This window comes from Cydia fagiglandana, chromosome 2, assembly GCF_963556715.1.
Source record: "Cydia fagiglandana chromosome 2, ilCydFagi1.1, whole genome shotgun sequence".
Classification (NCBI taxonomy): domain Eukaryota; kingdom Metazoa; phylum Arthropoda; class Insecta; order Lepidoptera; family Tortricidae; genus Cydia; species Cydia fagiglandana.
In genome coordinates this window covers 1,442,078-1,458,229 of record NC_085933.1, presented here as the reverse complement: position 1 = coordinate 1,458,229, position 16,152 = coordinate 1,442,078, and the positions used below count along the sequence as shown (strand labels likewise).

The window sequence follows — 16,152 nt, the reverse complement described above, 5'->3', positions numbered from 1 at the left end:
GGTAACTTACCGATGGCACATTAGTATTTTACACACAATAACTATCTAGAGAGCTACTTTACATTATATCTTAGCAGTTTACCATAATACAGATGTAGATAATTATTTTCCATCGTGTTTTCACGGAAACGTACGAACGTGTCTCGTTATTTCAGTCAGTCTCGGTACAAAAAGTAGGTACCTACTAGGGTTGACTGATGAAATAGCATGACACTAGTTACCTTATACATCTGTTCATCTATTCATGAACTAATTTGACCAATTACTAGAAGGTTTTTTTACGTTACTGAAATCATTTCAATTAAATTTATTTTACAGACAGACAGACAGGCAAAGTCAAACAAACGTCTCGGTAAACATACCGCATGTGATTTGAAATCAAGATCACATTAACACGATATTTGTGTCAATATTTAATCATTGTATTAATAATTTCCCCTGTTTTGCTCAGGCACAATCGAATGTTGAAAATGTTTGCGGAGCCATATATAGCCGGGTCGTAGTGAAGAGAGAAAAAGCGGGCAGTGACAATCTGACAATGTTATGGCTCCTCTACACGATGGCCCAACGCAGGCCACTCCAAGGGACGCAGCCATGCGGTAGAAGGAGATAGCAATATCACTTGCTCCCTCTAACGCATAAATGCGTCCCTTGGAGTGGCCGGCGTTGGCCCATCGTGTAGAGGAGCCATTATACCCAGTTAGTACCATTTAGTACTAATTAAGTAAAGTGGTGGTACTGTTGCTCGACGCGGTCCCAGTACATGTCATCTTGAAATTTAAGTCATTGTCAATAGAGGTGACAGCAGGGGGTCATCTATTGGGCATTAGCATATCGAGCACTAGTACCACCAGTCCAACCATAGTAGTGACGTTATTTTACAGCTACATTATAATGTATTATGTACAGTTACCTACACACATATTATAAGCTCTATAATGTGATGAGCCCTATACGTTGGACTGACCAGGTTCGCACCACCCTCGACACCACCGTACACGACGCTCTTCACGAGGCAGCAGATAGAAGTGTGTGGCGCCGAGTAGTCCACACAAAACTATTTCGACGAGATGGTCACGACCCTCAGCATTGAGGAAACCGACGCGAGGAGGAGGAGGAATGTGATGAGCATGTTATGACTGCGGCATTTGATTTCCTTGTTCAATATTCTTCTACTCATCATCAGATAGACTCAAGCTAAACTGTCGTTCAAACGCATGTTGCGCGAGAATTTCTTCGAGAAGCTCAGGCTCAGTGGTTTAATTGTCCATTGTAATCATAGTATTTTTATATTGGGTACATAAGTACATAAAGAGTTCTATTTAATTATGGCATATATTATAAATCGTTCTATTGTTTGTTTTATGTTACCAATCAAATAATACTGCGTTTTTTTTGTTTAATGTAAACATACTACTATTCCTGTTGGGTATGATGGTTGACTGATAGATAATACTTTTATGCATTGAGTCCGCCCTTTTTTAATGCAGTAAAATTTTAATGAATAAAAAGTATTCAGCGCACTACTTTTCTCTTCTCACTACGGACGGAGGAATACTGGCAAACTTACTGTTCACACAAGAAAATCCATGTTCAAACATCGACGATACATGCGAGAGATATAATATACCGTACGATCAGCTGTGATCTCATTGTCTCCAAGAATGCCTCAGGACAATTCGGTGGGTTTTCGCTTTAGGACTAAATTCAGTTTTTGCTGATAAGATGGTGGCCGGGAACGATGTGGAGGCTTCGGGGAGGAAGGAGGAGATTCCTCACGACCACCTGTTCATGGTGACGGGGTTGTCCTCGTCGAATTTGGAGAAGCTGGCGCATGGTAAGTGTTTCTTTATGTTTATACGAGTATTTATAGTTTGGCGAGCCATTTCCATCAGTAGAAAAAGGCAGTTAAAAAATGTAGGCCTCCCTTAGAAAATTTAAATTTCACGTCTTTTCCTACTGACAAATTGGGTTTGCCAGGGTATAGTTTGTCTTTTGTTTTTGTCTTACAAATTTTTGAACTCTTATCTGAGGACCTTAACCTATTGTTTGTGCTGATAAGGACTCTGACCGAACGTTTAGTTAACTACTTAACTTTTTCAAGAACGATATTTTCTGCTCTATAGGTACAGCACCTACTACTTTTGACTACCACATACGAGTATATATGAAAGGTTAAGTGATTTGTTTCCGAAGGAATTATTTTGTTTGTTACCTAGTGCAGTGCAATGTGATGCAATTAATGTAGACTATTACGTTACTATCAGTAGCGAACAATACGGGTATTTGACGGTAAATATTGATGTCTGTAAAATTTCTACTTGATATCTAAACACGAAGAAGATTCTTCCAATAGTAACAGCATAATAGCATGTACGTAGTACCTATCAGTAACAGTGTAGAGGTAGCTCACAACCCACATAAACTGAATATATTTTAATTAACTTCACGCTGGAATACATTTTTTTTTATAATTTAAACTTAAGTAAACCTTCTAAAAAGATTAATAAGTCATCAAAATTAAATTATTGAAGACCCGCTAGCCACAACTCCTACCTATAAAAATACACAAAAGCAATAAAAAGGAGTCACTTCGGTGGTAAATTTTCATTTTGCTTTTAAACAAAAAACCAATTGGAAAAACTATATTTATTTTATTTTCATCATATAACTGACAATACATTTAATTCATGTCAATAATCTTCTCTTAAAACTCGGAATGCGACGCACGCGCATACTTTTAGCGTGTGTCCGTCAAGAACATTGATAACGAAAATACACGGCATGTGAACGACCCGGGACCTGACACTGAAGTGCCCTCAAGGTCCAACCGGGAATAACTGGCCGTGGTTCCACTCTGTAGCACCCGTAAATTAACCACGATGACGTCGATGACAACAATGGCGATGGTGTATTTTAATGTCGACTATAATTATCGATGAGGCGCAAAATTATTCAAAAATTCCGTGTACAAAAGTTGAGAAAATAAGATTTTTTTTCTAATTGAATAAATCGTGCTCTTTAATTAATTTAGTGACCACTATTATAAAAAAATATTTAATACCCTACTGTTCATTTGACAACAGTAGATTGTTAACCAAGGGATGAAAGGGACTCATTTCTGCCGAGGTAGTTTGGCGCTCGAATGCAGTGAGAGCGCCAATAGTCCGAGGCTGAAATGATGCCTTTCATCCGAGTTAAACACTCTACTTTTCATTTCGAATACGACTATGGGATTAGGAATGGTTTCTTATAGTTACCAGTTTGCTTTTCTGAACATGTTCTAGATCACGTCCGAGTCTCCCGCAAAAATATGCTCAGAAAATCGTCAACAAGGTTAAGTACGTTAAATAATTGACCCATAAAAGCGTCGATCAAAACAAAATACGTCTCAGACTGTCTACTCTACATAACTGCCATATTCTTGCCGTCTTTTTCACCCCGTTAAATAGTAAATATGAGTGATAAAGATAGACTGATTGATGGTTGGAAGTTGTTTCAGTGGTTGACGCTCTGGCGTATTGCCAGGCTATAACCTAAGAGTATGTTCTCATTGATAGATTTTCAACGGCGAGAAGAGGTGATGCTGCTGCCCAGTGTACCATGAGCTCTAGCCCTGTAGCAAAATAAACGTAGTTTAATATAGTTCTTATATTGGTTTGGCCGAACTAAGAATTTGCTTGCGCTTTTCAAGCGGATGTAATGAAACTGAGCGAATGTCATTCTCGCACTTTATATTCGAATAGTTATTTAACGGTAAAGTATTTATAATTTATAATGCCGAAAGTGCCCGTTCGGTGCACGTGACGTCAATCGACTTTATTTATGGCAAAATTTAATTATGATGAGACGCTCTTCTTTTTAATGGAGTCACAGAATAAATAATAGTACTAAGTACAGAAGACTCACTCTCTAACAAAACGCGTCTGTTACGATCAGCACAGATATGGCCGGTAGGTGGCGACAGCGCCACGCGCGGCTTATGGCAAACCCCAAAATTGGGGCCGAACGGATGTACTTTTAGCTACCTGCGGCAAAGCGACGAAATCGCGGAGTGAGACACGCCTGATGGAGTTTAAAACAGTGATTTTTTTTCGTCTAGACTTGTTAGGTCATGATATCGCCAGGCTACATGTGTCCCTCTGCTGGGTCTTTTCTCATCATATTCATAAGAGATATTAAGTATAGCCCCCAACGCTACCCCAAGGACTACACACACACCGTAAAAAAAATTCGGTGATAAATATCCACATATTTTGTTCGGGAGTAGGTACCTACTAAGGTTTACTCGGGTAATTCCGAATGTCGAAAACTGTCGGATAATTCCGAAAAGAGACTTTTATTATGATGGAATTAAGGGTGATTTTCATCTGAATTTCGGAATTATCCGACATTCGGTATTACCCGAATACACCTTAATTAAATATATAGGACAGCGTCTGCAATGACAAATTACAACACAATATGTGACATTGTATTATTTGTATTATTATCTGGAACAAACAAACAGGTACTTACACTCAAATTATGTATTTGCACTGTATCACACTGCATCTAACGCAAATATATTTTGTAATGTTTCAAGGCAGGTATTACGTTGTATCAAAGGTAAATGGCACAGCAGGGTCGTATGCATTGAATCTACAAAGTTATTATGTTACTAAGTAACTAAACTAATAATGACTAAATTTTCTGCAAATTTTTATAGGGAGTTGGTCGTGATATAGTAAGTGTTTTTTTTATATATGTGTTTTAATGTTTTTGTATAACTGGTCAAGCCTAATCTTCTTCTTCCTCGCGTTATCCCGGCATTTTGCCACGGCTCATGAGAGCCTGGGGTCCGCTTGACAACTAATCCCATGATTTGACGTAGGCACTAGTTTTTACGAACTGATCAAGCCTAATAAATTTAAATATTTAAGTTTAGTTTTTAATTAATTTTATGTGTTATTAATAAAAGTTTCTCCTATTAATAAATCTTATTCCAGCTTTATTGTTACGCATTTAAATGCAACAATAGGACATATGAGTCAATCAGATAAAGAGTTCAACACCGTTCCGGGCAAGCACTGATTTTGCGCCGACCTCAGCTATAGTAGACCCAAACCAAACGGACGACTGGGATTATATCTCTATCTCTCTCACCCCACCTTCAGCCATGCGAGCGTGAATGAGAAGATTTACGACCCCGGTCGTCCATTTGGTTTGGGTGTACTATAGGGTATGCTGTTATCAGCTGGAGGTGGATTGACCCAGGGAGAGAGAGAGGTGGATTGAGTTCGTTTTTTTAGCATTAGAAAGAACTCCGCAGAAGCAAGCGTGCAGTTTTTATCAGGCTCGGTAATTGTTAATAATTATTGAATTATCTAATGTAGCATGGTCAATACATATGATTTACTTCAAATTGTTACCGCTAAAAGTGCCAGATTTAGAACCACAAGCGAAATTCTGCGAAGTTCTTTCTAATGCTAAAAAAACGGACTATAGACCCATTGATGGATAGCTTTCTTTCATTAAAACAAAGGATCATGAGTAGTTAAATCAAATAATTCTTACGACTTTTAGCCTATTCTGATTTAATTGTTACATAAATCCTGAATTTTTTTCAATGATAACTAGGATCGATTCAAATTAAGATTTTGTTATGGTTTTAATACGACCTTGACGATCGTCTTGATTTGACGCGTATCCCGCGCGTGTGTGTGTTTGTGTGTGTGTGTGCGTGTGTGTGTGTGTGTGTGTGTGTGTCCAAATCCGCCACTGCTCGCAGGATAATAGGAATTAAATCTAAGGCATCTTGAATGTTGGCTCTTTTATCATGTATGTATTTAAATGTATTGACAATGCAATGCTATGTGAAGCGGCAAGAATTCTCAAAGATAACATCTTACATGCCCAAACAACCCAGCAAAGTGCAAAACAGTTACACGTAATATTGAGCTGGTATTTGGCAAGATTAATTATAACATATGTTGTGCCATAGTTCGCAAACAAAAGTTTCGAGTTACCGGCAACGTTTCTTTAGTAACCAAATGTCGTGGTTTAAAATGTCTGTAAATATTTATTTAAAAACATTTCTACTGTGCGCTCCTGTATAATAAGGTTCCTGGGTCTAAAATTTTCGGAAAAACGCTCGAGCGTCTTTTTTTTTCTTTTCTTGGGCATGACAAAATTGAATGATTTCGATAACTAGGTGCATATTTCAAATACATTTTTCATACAACTTTTATTTACAATTACAATATAACATTAATATATTATGTTATCTTTGGGAATATAATAAGAAAATTAAGCTTTAAAGTGCGTACCTATATTATAATGTCCATAGAAAAACGTTTAACTGATAGTAAAAACGTTTTTAACCACCCTAGATTCGTAATACCATGATGCCACCATACCATAATACCACTTTAAACAAGTCTTTTAGTGGAATGGTCAGTAAACTTTGTAAATAGCTCATTTTAGTATCTTGGATTACGGATGACTCATACTCAAATGTTGACAACACGTGAATAATATTTTTGTTTTCGCGCACTGATTTGGCTGAATATACCTACGTGCACCTCTACTCGTACGTGCACTTTTGTATTTTATTTATTTACAATGCGGTTTTTAAATAACAATTTCTTTTCCCTAAGGAATATTTAACAAATGGCTTTTGGATGATTCAGCGCTGGTGGAATTGAATAGTACAATTTTCAAGCATTTTTTGAACTGTAACATGTTAAAGCAAAGAAATACGTTATTGTTGTGAAAATGTTAGCCCTAAATGTACTTTTTTTGTATCTTTCAGTACCAGAACCACCATCAGACTTCGAAACGGCCATCGCCGCCACGGGCTCCGGGCGCTTCAACGTGGCGCTGATGCTGTGCACCTTCCCCGCCTTCTGGAGTGCCGTCTCCGTCACCAGCTCCACCAGTTACATCTTCACCAGGGCCAAATGTGATATGCAGCTTAGCTTGCTTGACATGGGCACTGTTAACGCCATCACCTATGGAGGTATGTACCATCACATCACTTACACATAATTTTTTAGGGTTCCGTACCCAAAGGGTAAAACGGGACCCTATTACTTCGCTGTCCGTCCGTCCGTCCGTCTGTCCGTCTGTCTGTCACCAGGCTATATCTCACGAACCGTGATAGCTAGACAGTTGAAATTTTCACAGATGATGTATTTCTGTTGCCGCTATAACAACAAATACTAAAAACAGAATAAAATAAAGATTCAAACGTGATTTTTGACCAAAGTTAAGCAACGTCGGGCGTGGTCAGTACTTGGATGGGTGACCGTTTTCTTTTTGCATTTTTTTCCGTTTTTTTTTTGCTTTATGGTACGGAACCCTTGGTGCGCGAGTCCGACTCGCACTTGCCCGGTTTTTTTCTTACTATGTTTTCTGATGTCTCACGAGAATCTCGTAAGTCCGTGCTGCGGGCCTGGCCAAGATGACATACCTTAATATAAAACACCAATAGAAACTCAAATACAACAAACGCACACTGCCAAGGAATGGAATTCCTTGCCGGCGTCTATATTTCCGTGTTCTTATAACCCGGCAACCTTCAAATCAAGAGTGAACAGGCACCTTCTGGGCGAGCTCGCTCCATCGTAGGCCACGTCTACGCCTCGGCTAGTCTGTGGCCATGAGTAAGCCCATTCATAATTAAAAAAAAAAAAAAAATGTATGGAATTCGTCAGTGACTTTTCTTAGCATCTGTCTTATCCATACATTTTGTAATTTTCATTTGTCGTTTCGCGATGTACGGGTGTCAATTTATCTAGGCCCCTAGGGCAAATCATGACCTACAGTTTGGAAGTCACACTTATCGCTTGGTTTCCAAGGCCTGTGTGCAAATATACCTTCCCAAGTAATGGAACTGACTGACATACCCGTAGCGTAGTCTCAAGCGGCGTGCTTCGGGGTTCAATCACAGGCCTTATTTTGTTTCATGTTAATAAGTTTAATCATAATTCAATAGTCTAATAATACCTACGCAATTAAATAGAAAAATGTAACAGGTGGCCGACTTAAGACTAGAGTCAGACCGTAAAAAGTCTGCAGCGATTTTGATAGCCCACGCAGTGCAAATGTCATTTTAAACGTCAAACTTCTATGAAATTATGACGTATAAATAACACTTGAAACTGCGTGGGCTATCAAATCCGCTGCAGACTTTTATTGGTGCGACTATATCTTTGTCGTTCGTTTGATGCACTATTTACACATAAACTTCCAATCAAACCCAATATTCTTATTCCATTTCCCGCAGAAAAATACAATAAAGCAGGATGAAACTTCAGTATCTATAGTAGGTAATGGTTCGCAACAATACGAAATATATCAGACGAGCAGAGACACGCGAGGCGGCGATAACGTAATTAATTGATACTTGTGGACGCAATGTTGTGACTGATGTCGGCACATCAATAACCGAGGTGGGGTCGTGACCTTCGACCTATTTATAAAAAAAGTTTTTGATAATAATAGCTAGTATAGAGGTACATAATAGCTTGAATTAATGCTTTATAAGGCTTCTGTAAAATCTCTAGGCAATAATCTACTTCAGGCTTACTTTAAAAATATTAGCTAACTACTTAGTTACAGAAATTACCGTTACTGGCTTACAAGGTGGCGCAAAATTCGTTGTTTTAAATACACTGGAAAATATTGTTTACCATTTTACCAAATATTTGTGTTTGTGTACCAATTCCAACAGAGCATATTTTTAAGATAATACTTTTGTGTAAATTTAATTTTTTAAACGACGTGTAAGTATTTAAGAAACATTATTCTAATGTTTTTTGTTAGTATATTTTGGTGGCAACCTGTAATGTCCCAATGGCACAGGTAGCGTTCCCATGATGAAGTATGTACAGAATAAATAAGGGTATCTAAAATCAAAGGAACCCGTTGGATCATTTGCGAAAATTGTTTTTCATCAGTCCGTTATTTGTTAGGTCAGTCCCATGACTGTGACATTAACAATTTAATTATGTTTACGTCGTGTAAGGAAACACCGGAAAGTTTGCAAGCCAGCGTGTATGAGTGACGTTCAAATCCCCCGGCAAACGGTCACGACATGTAGGTAAACGTAGAAGTCGTAGCACCGTGACGTCAGCTAACGTCAGTAACCGAAAACAAGGAATGAATTAATCTTTGTGATAAAAGCATCGGCGGGTTGACAGATTTTGACATTCAAAAATACACCTTATGGCACTGGTCCCACCGCGAGCTAGTAAGCTATGAGCTATCGGCTATAAACACGAACAAAAGATAAGCACTCCCCGTGTAAATAAAAGAGACACGGCGATATTTATAAATAGTTACTCGCTCAGCGGTGAGCTATAAATATCGCCGTGTCTCTTTTATTTACACGGGAGTGCTTATCTTTTGTTCGTGTTTATAGCCGATAGCTCATAGCTTACTAGCTCGCGGTGGGACCAGTGCCTTTAGAAAGTTCCCGTTTAGATAGGGATTATTAATTTATTTATTACTTACTTAATGTTTTAAACTGTTGACGACTGTTTCATATTAACATTTACGTCACTCATTGGCTTCTATTTAGTAAGAGTAACAGAAATAAATGCCGAGGACATTTCATGGGATTGCGGAGTATATTCACAAGAGTGCTGACCGTAGACGCAAGATTTGTATTGAGCTGTCAAGTATTTTATGTAAAATCCGTGCTTAGTTAAAACAATCTTTAGCTTTACGTAGGTATAAGATTTTTTTGAAGCAGAAAAACTATAAAGGTCTTTCGTTGACTACGGAAACATAATAAATAATACACATCCAGAGAACCAAACAATAATTTGTGTATGTTTTTGTTACATCTACGTAAATAAACTTTATCTGAATATTGAATGAAAGTCATGATAACACGTGTTATTTTCAATTAAAAATAACAAAGGAACATTCCAAAAAAGGAGTATTTATTTACATTATGACTGCTTAGTCAATATTAATTGTTGCTAATATTATAGAACATAATTATCTTAATTAAATAATTACCTAGCCGACATCTAATTAAGTAGCGTGGCGGTATACACACGCCAACAATACGAACGGTAATTCGCAGTCACATAAAATAAATAACGCTGAAATTATCGCGGGAAAGTTTGTTTTCTGATTACTATTGCTCAAGAACATAAACTCTTATCTACCTATTGGTATGTAACGCGTCCCTTAGGGCGCATACGGTGATATTTCCACCATATGCACCCTAGTGACATCTACCGTAAGAGTGTTGCACTTCTTAAATATATGTATACCTACCTGTTGTTCCAGGAATGATCTCATCGGCAATGATCTGGGGGTTCTTGTCGGACACACTGGGCCGGCGCCGCATCATGGTGTGGGGCTTCTTCTGCGCGGGGCTGGTCGAGGTGGCCGCCAGCATGAGCCAGAACTTCCCCATGCTGCTGGTCACCAGGTTCGCCAGCGGGTTCCTGTAAGTCACAGTGACTTCTTGTCGGACACACTGGGCCGGCGCCGCAGCCGCAGCCTACTTTATATTACCTACTTTATTTCCATTGATTTTAAAATTTCGGAAACCACCTACGCTAAAGTTAGTTAGGCTTTATGTTAGTATCGTGACGTATCAGGTGCCCCAATTTGTTTCCCCTTCTGTTTTTAATTGTTCTCAACAGAGATCTCCTCTCACCTACCAAATTTATTACTTCCGTATTTGTTTCCTCTCTTTCCAGCTTATACCTTCCATTCTTCTCCATGTCCACATTTCAAAAGCGCTCAATCTGTCTCTATCACGCTGGATTAATGTTCACGCAAAGGTAGATATTCTCAAAATCTATTAAATTTTCTTTTCTTGTGTTCCCAGCTTCAACGGCCCGTTCGCAGTCCTGATCTCATACTTGGCAGAGATGCACCGCACGGAGCTGCGCGCGCGCGTCATCCTGCTCACCAGCCTCTTCTACACATTCGCGAACTCCACCCTCCCCCTACTAGCCTGGGGGGTGCTTACACATGACTGGACTTTCCAGATCACTGAGAAATTCGGTAAGAACCACTAGCCTTTTCTACACATTCGCTAACACCACACTACCCTTTATCACCTGGGGAGAGCTTACACATGACTGGACGTTCCACATAACTCAGTCAGTGGTGCAATAGGGTGGAAAGCGAGTAAAACGCCACGAAGGCCCGTGTTAATGCAATCACTTTACTGATCACCATCATCTTTAATATCGACCAACAACATACCTGCTCGTATGAGCCAAATGTAGTCACCAATAATTAGTATTTAGTATTAAGATTATTGCCATGCCCTAACAGGGTACCATGTACCGAATTTATAATGTTTTAATACCATCCTATGTAAAAATTAACATGGACGCAATAAAGATATTATGAATAAAACTCAAACATGACCGAATATTCCAAATACATTGGCGATAAGTTGGATAAAAATGTATCACCAAAGAAAAAAATATTTGACATTTGGTTTCAAAAATGTTTGAATGTCTGTCCTCAGTGATCCACTCCTGGAATCTGTTCCTCCTGGCGACAGCTCTGATGCCGCTCCTCACGGGTCTGGTCTTCCTCTTCCTGCCGGAGAGCCCCAAGTTCCTGATGTCGCGCGGCCGGAATGAGGAAGCCATGGAGGTGTTCAGGAAGATATACAGGCTCAATACGGGGAACCCGAAGGAGGATTATCCGGTAATTTTCGTTATTATTCATAGGTTATATCCAACATGGCAATCTTTTATTGTTATAATTAATTGAAAAGATTGCATAATCAAACCTAATCTATAAAATATAAATAAACTTAAAAATAATATTCCCTGTCACTGCCGATGGGCAGTGTGTCCAAAAGGCTGCCCGCATTGCCACGTTGGATGGTATATGTGATGTTTTGAGCAAAATAGTGGCCAGGGCCACACACATGTGAATAAAAAGTAACATAAATGTTACATTCTTATGAAGTTTTGTCTTCTTCTCATATTTTCAGATCAAATGTCTAGTGGAAGAAAAGACAGAGCAGCAGGCGAGTGGCGTGGCAGCACTCAGGGGTGGGTGGGCACAGCTGGCCCCCCTCTTCCGGATGCCTCACGTCAAGTGGCTAGCGCTCATCTGTGCCATTCACGTTTTCACCATGTTTGGGTAAGTTCCAAATGGTTGACATAAAGTCAATATGGTAAAGACCAGCATTTAATAACTGAAAAATAAATAATAAAACTAACGTACGTAGCATGCTCAACTTAGCTTTCCCAGTAGCCACTTCGATCTAAAATTTAGTAATCGGGCAATCGAGGCGCTAGGCGAAGACCCTGAGAAGACTGTTGCATATTTGATGGATCGTTGTCTATATTATATACGAGAAGAGGAAAACCGAGGAAAAGGTGGATGGACTGTGTGAGAGGTGATATGAAACGAACGCAAGTGAATGATGAAATGACAGGCGACAGAGAGGTGTGGAAGAGAGAGACATGCTGCGCCGACCCCAAGTGAATGGGACAAGGGCAAGATAATGATGATGTTGTCTATATTATATCACTAATTATTTACAGGTCCAACACGCTCCGCCTCTGGTACCCCCAGCTCGCTGCCATGATCAACTCAGACTCTTCAGAGAGCCTCTGCTCGGCCATAGCTCCTTCTAACGTTACAGTTGTCTTCGAGGAAGGCTGCCAGCCCATACAGACGGACATGATGACGTATATGCAGAGTGTTATTGTGGGCGCTGGCTCTGCACTAACCTATGGGATTGGAGGAATGCTGGTTAATCGGTAAGGGTCTTTTATAACGCGAAATAGAGTAAATTTTTTACTTAGCACTCAATATGATTGCTTGCTTGCCAGAGAGTAGCATAGAATAGCTTTTTATTCGTAAACACATATATAAATAAATAATAAATAAATATTATAGGACATTCTTACACAGATTGACTAAGTCCCACAGTAAGCTCAAGAAGGCTTGTGTTGTGGGTACTCAGACAACGATATATATAATATACAAATACTTAAATACATAGAAAACACCCATGACTCAGGAACAAATATCTGTATCATCATACAAATAAATGCCCTTACTGGGATTCGAACCCAGGACCATCGGCTTCGCAGGCAGGGTCACTACCCACTAGGCCAGACCGGTCGTCAAACATATGTAGATAATCATACATAAAAAAAATATAGTGAAAATATAATAGTGTAACGAAATGGCCCATTCTCAGCATGTTACTGGCGACTTCCAGCGCTGATCTTCCAATGAGTAAATTCTAGAATTTTAATTTGATATTTAAGTAATACTCTCGTTATAAATCGTAATTGTAAACTGTACCCTCTTAGGAGGAGAATTCCGGCATAAAAGTGTCCTGATATCCTCTTTCCATTTCTAGGTTATAAACTAGGTATCAGTGTGCCAGTTTCATTGGAATCTATTCAGTGATTTTTTTTGTGTGATGGAGGATAAAACCATATAAATGTGGCCACCACCACCAGGCTATCACATTGATTTTATTATCAAAACAAGATGTTTTTATAACTCTTAGCAATAAACCTTGCTTATTCGTTCTTCAGTATGATGCATATTAAATTTATGAATGCCAGGTGTGGTAAGAAGCTAGTGTCAGCGGTGTGCAGCATCAGCAGCGCCGTGGTCGTGATCCTGATGCCGTTCCTCGGCAACGGCGCTGATGCTGTAGTGGCTCTGATGACCACAGCCATGGCGCTTACGTCGCTCAGCGGCGCTGCGTTGTCCAGCATCACCGTAGACCTGTTCCCTACTTCTCTAAGGTAATATTTTGTGTGTACAGCATCATGATTATGATCCTGATGCTCCTCGGCAACAGCGCTGATGCTGTAGTGGCTCTGATGACCACAGTGCTGGCGCTTACGTCGCTCAGCGGGGCTGCGCTGTCCAGCATCACCGTAGACCTGTTTCCTACTTCTCTCAGGTAACATTACATTACAATACTTACTAATTTAGAATAAATTTAAAAGTGGAAAAGTTACTGTCTTGATTGAGACTTGAACTCACGGCCTCTGGATTGATACTCCAGCGCTCTGCCATCTGAGCTACCAAGACCTGCTTGTTGTTGTCCTGCTGTTTCTGCTTGTTAAAAATTAAAATTATTTACTTACTCCTTACAATGTGTATCATTGAAATTAAACTTCTAAGAGAGTAAAAATGGGGCTGAATAAGTTTGAATTCAGATTTCTACGACTCTCTCCTCTTAGGAGGATGAAAGTAGGGGTAAAAGTTTTTAACGGCTTATATTCGGACGATATCACGGGCGACCTCTGCCCTCTCCATCCTGTAATTTCTTATAATAATTAATTTTGTCACAGGGTGATGGCGATGGCAACATTCTTGATGATGGGGCGAATGGGCACCATAACCGGGACGGTCACCTTCCCCGCACTCATCGACTTCGGCTGCCTTCCACCTTTTATCACCATCTGCGCCGTCTTAGCTGGTAATACTCTTCTTGTTATGCCTTCTAGTAGTTAGCAGCAACAGTTTGAAACCAGAGGGCTTACCGCGAAAACCGAAATTCGCAAATTGCGGGGATTTTTCTCTTTTACTCTAATGAAGACTTAATCAGAGTGACAGAGAAAGATGCCCGTAATTTGAGAACTTCGATTTTCGCGGTTATAGCCCAGGTGCGTCAGATTGAAACCAGGTGCTACACTGAAACGGACTTCATTTTAATATTTTAACATGCCAACTTTAGAACACAAGGGATTCCCCGTTTCGCAACGATTTTCATGAGTAGTGACATCTAGTAAATCCTGTGAACACCAAGTTATCATATTTTGTTCTTTACCTCACTATGATAGGGTACTATTTGTAGTAAACACCGTTTGGCGCATTTCTGTTCAACGCAAGCTACGTGCGTGCATACGATAGAACGAACGAGTTCAAAGGATGCACGATAGATGGCGCTATTCTTAATTCATAGTGAATAAACTTTAGGGAATGATAAAAAATAAAAATAATTAAGTATGCTTAATCATTTCTTACACTTTGAATCGAGGTTTATATTTAGTAGCTAATAAATTCCTACTATACGTGACATTTCGTGTGTAAAATTTTATACAGGTTAAGTTATTTTTCACCACACCAGCTCGGAAAGACTTACTTTGCACTTAGAAAACGAATAGCAAAGTTGCATTTTATCCACATGTGTGGCAAAGTAATCAAATGCAAATTTTGAGTTGTTTTCTTATGTTTGCTGGTACTCTTAGAATTGACTTTTAAATGATGATTTTGGATGATAAATATTTAATAACATTCATTTGGATTTGATTTGGTTTGATTTTGTTTGATATTTGCTTCGGATTGGTGTGGTGAAAAATTTTGTGTTTCAGTCGGGGGCAAATTTTGTTTAACCCTCGTGTTTTGAAACCCTCGCCACGCTCAAGATTCCATTTTTCGAATCTTTCGCTTGCTCGGGTATCAATATTAGCACGAGCGGTTAAACAACAACTTTGCCCCCTTGTAAAACAAATAACTATTTATACTCCCTAAAGTTGTTGGATCCAGTCATTTGATATTTGATATTTATTGAAATCAAATTTTACAGCATTACAGCTAACACCAATGCACTGTAAAATCAAGTAGTAAAATAAAGTACCTAAGTAATAATAAAGCGATTAATGTCATGTCAAGCCATGAATTCTAGGACTATTCGGACTATTAAAATTTAACCATAACTTGTTGTTTTCAGTTTGTGGCGTTGCTTGTTTCCTGCTGCCGAATACAACATTGAAGAAATTGGAATAAGTTACCTAGAAGCTTCGTTTTTATTATGTTACTGAAACTAAAAATACAGGTTGAATGGCTACCTGGGATATAAAATCTTGGGTATGAGATTTTTATATTCGTGTACTGCCAGGTACCTATACTGCCTAAAATTTATATTATGAATTTTCGTGTTTTGTAACTTTTATCATTTAGGTATAGTACTTTATGTACCTACATACTCGTATTTAGTCTTGATATGTGATAATGTGAACTGTTATTAGCGTAAATATGTCAGATGGGGTAAGGTAAGACAAACACTGGGGCAAAAGTAACACTTGTAGGGAATCCACATACTGTTACTCTTGCCCCTAGTAAAATAAACTATGTTTATCTTATCTTACCCCACATAACCTTAGTATGTTTAAGAAAACTTGTCATTCCTGG

At 39.0% G+C, this 16,152-nt stretch overlaps 1 protein-coding gene across 1 annotated transcript; it reads left to right on the top strand.

The window, feature by feature from the left end:
- The first annotated feature begins 1,648 nt into the window (after positions 1 to 1,648).
- Positions 1,649 to 15,809, top strand: LOC134673855 (synaptic vesicle glycoprotein 2C-like). The gene is made up of 10 exons (XM_063531896.1): positions 1,649 to 1,837; positions 6,794 to 7,000; positions 10,288 to 10,450; positions 10,838 to 11,016; positions 11,492 to 11,676; positions 11,969 to 12,120; positions 12,528 to 12,746; positions 13,569 to 13,754; positions 14,310 to 14,437; positions 15,692 to 15,809. Exons 1-10 carry the CDS (start codon positions 1,726 to 1,728, stop codon positions 15,745 to 15,747), a joined length of 1,587 nt encoding a protein of 528 aa, XP_063387966.1. The 5' UTR covers positions 1,649 to 1,725; the 3' UTR covers positions 15,748 to 15,809.
- The last annotated feature ends 343 nt before the right edge of the window (positions 15,810 to 16,152 follow it).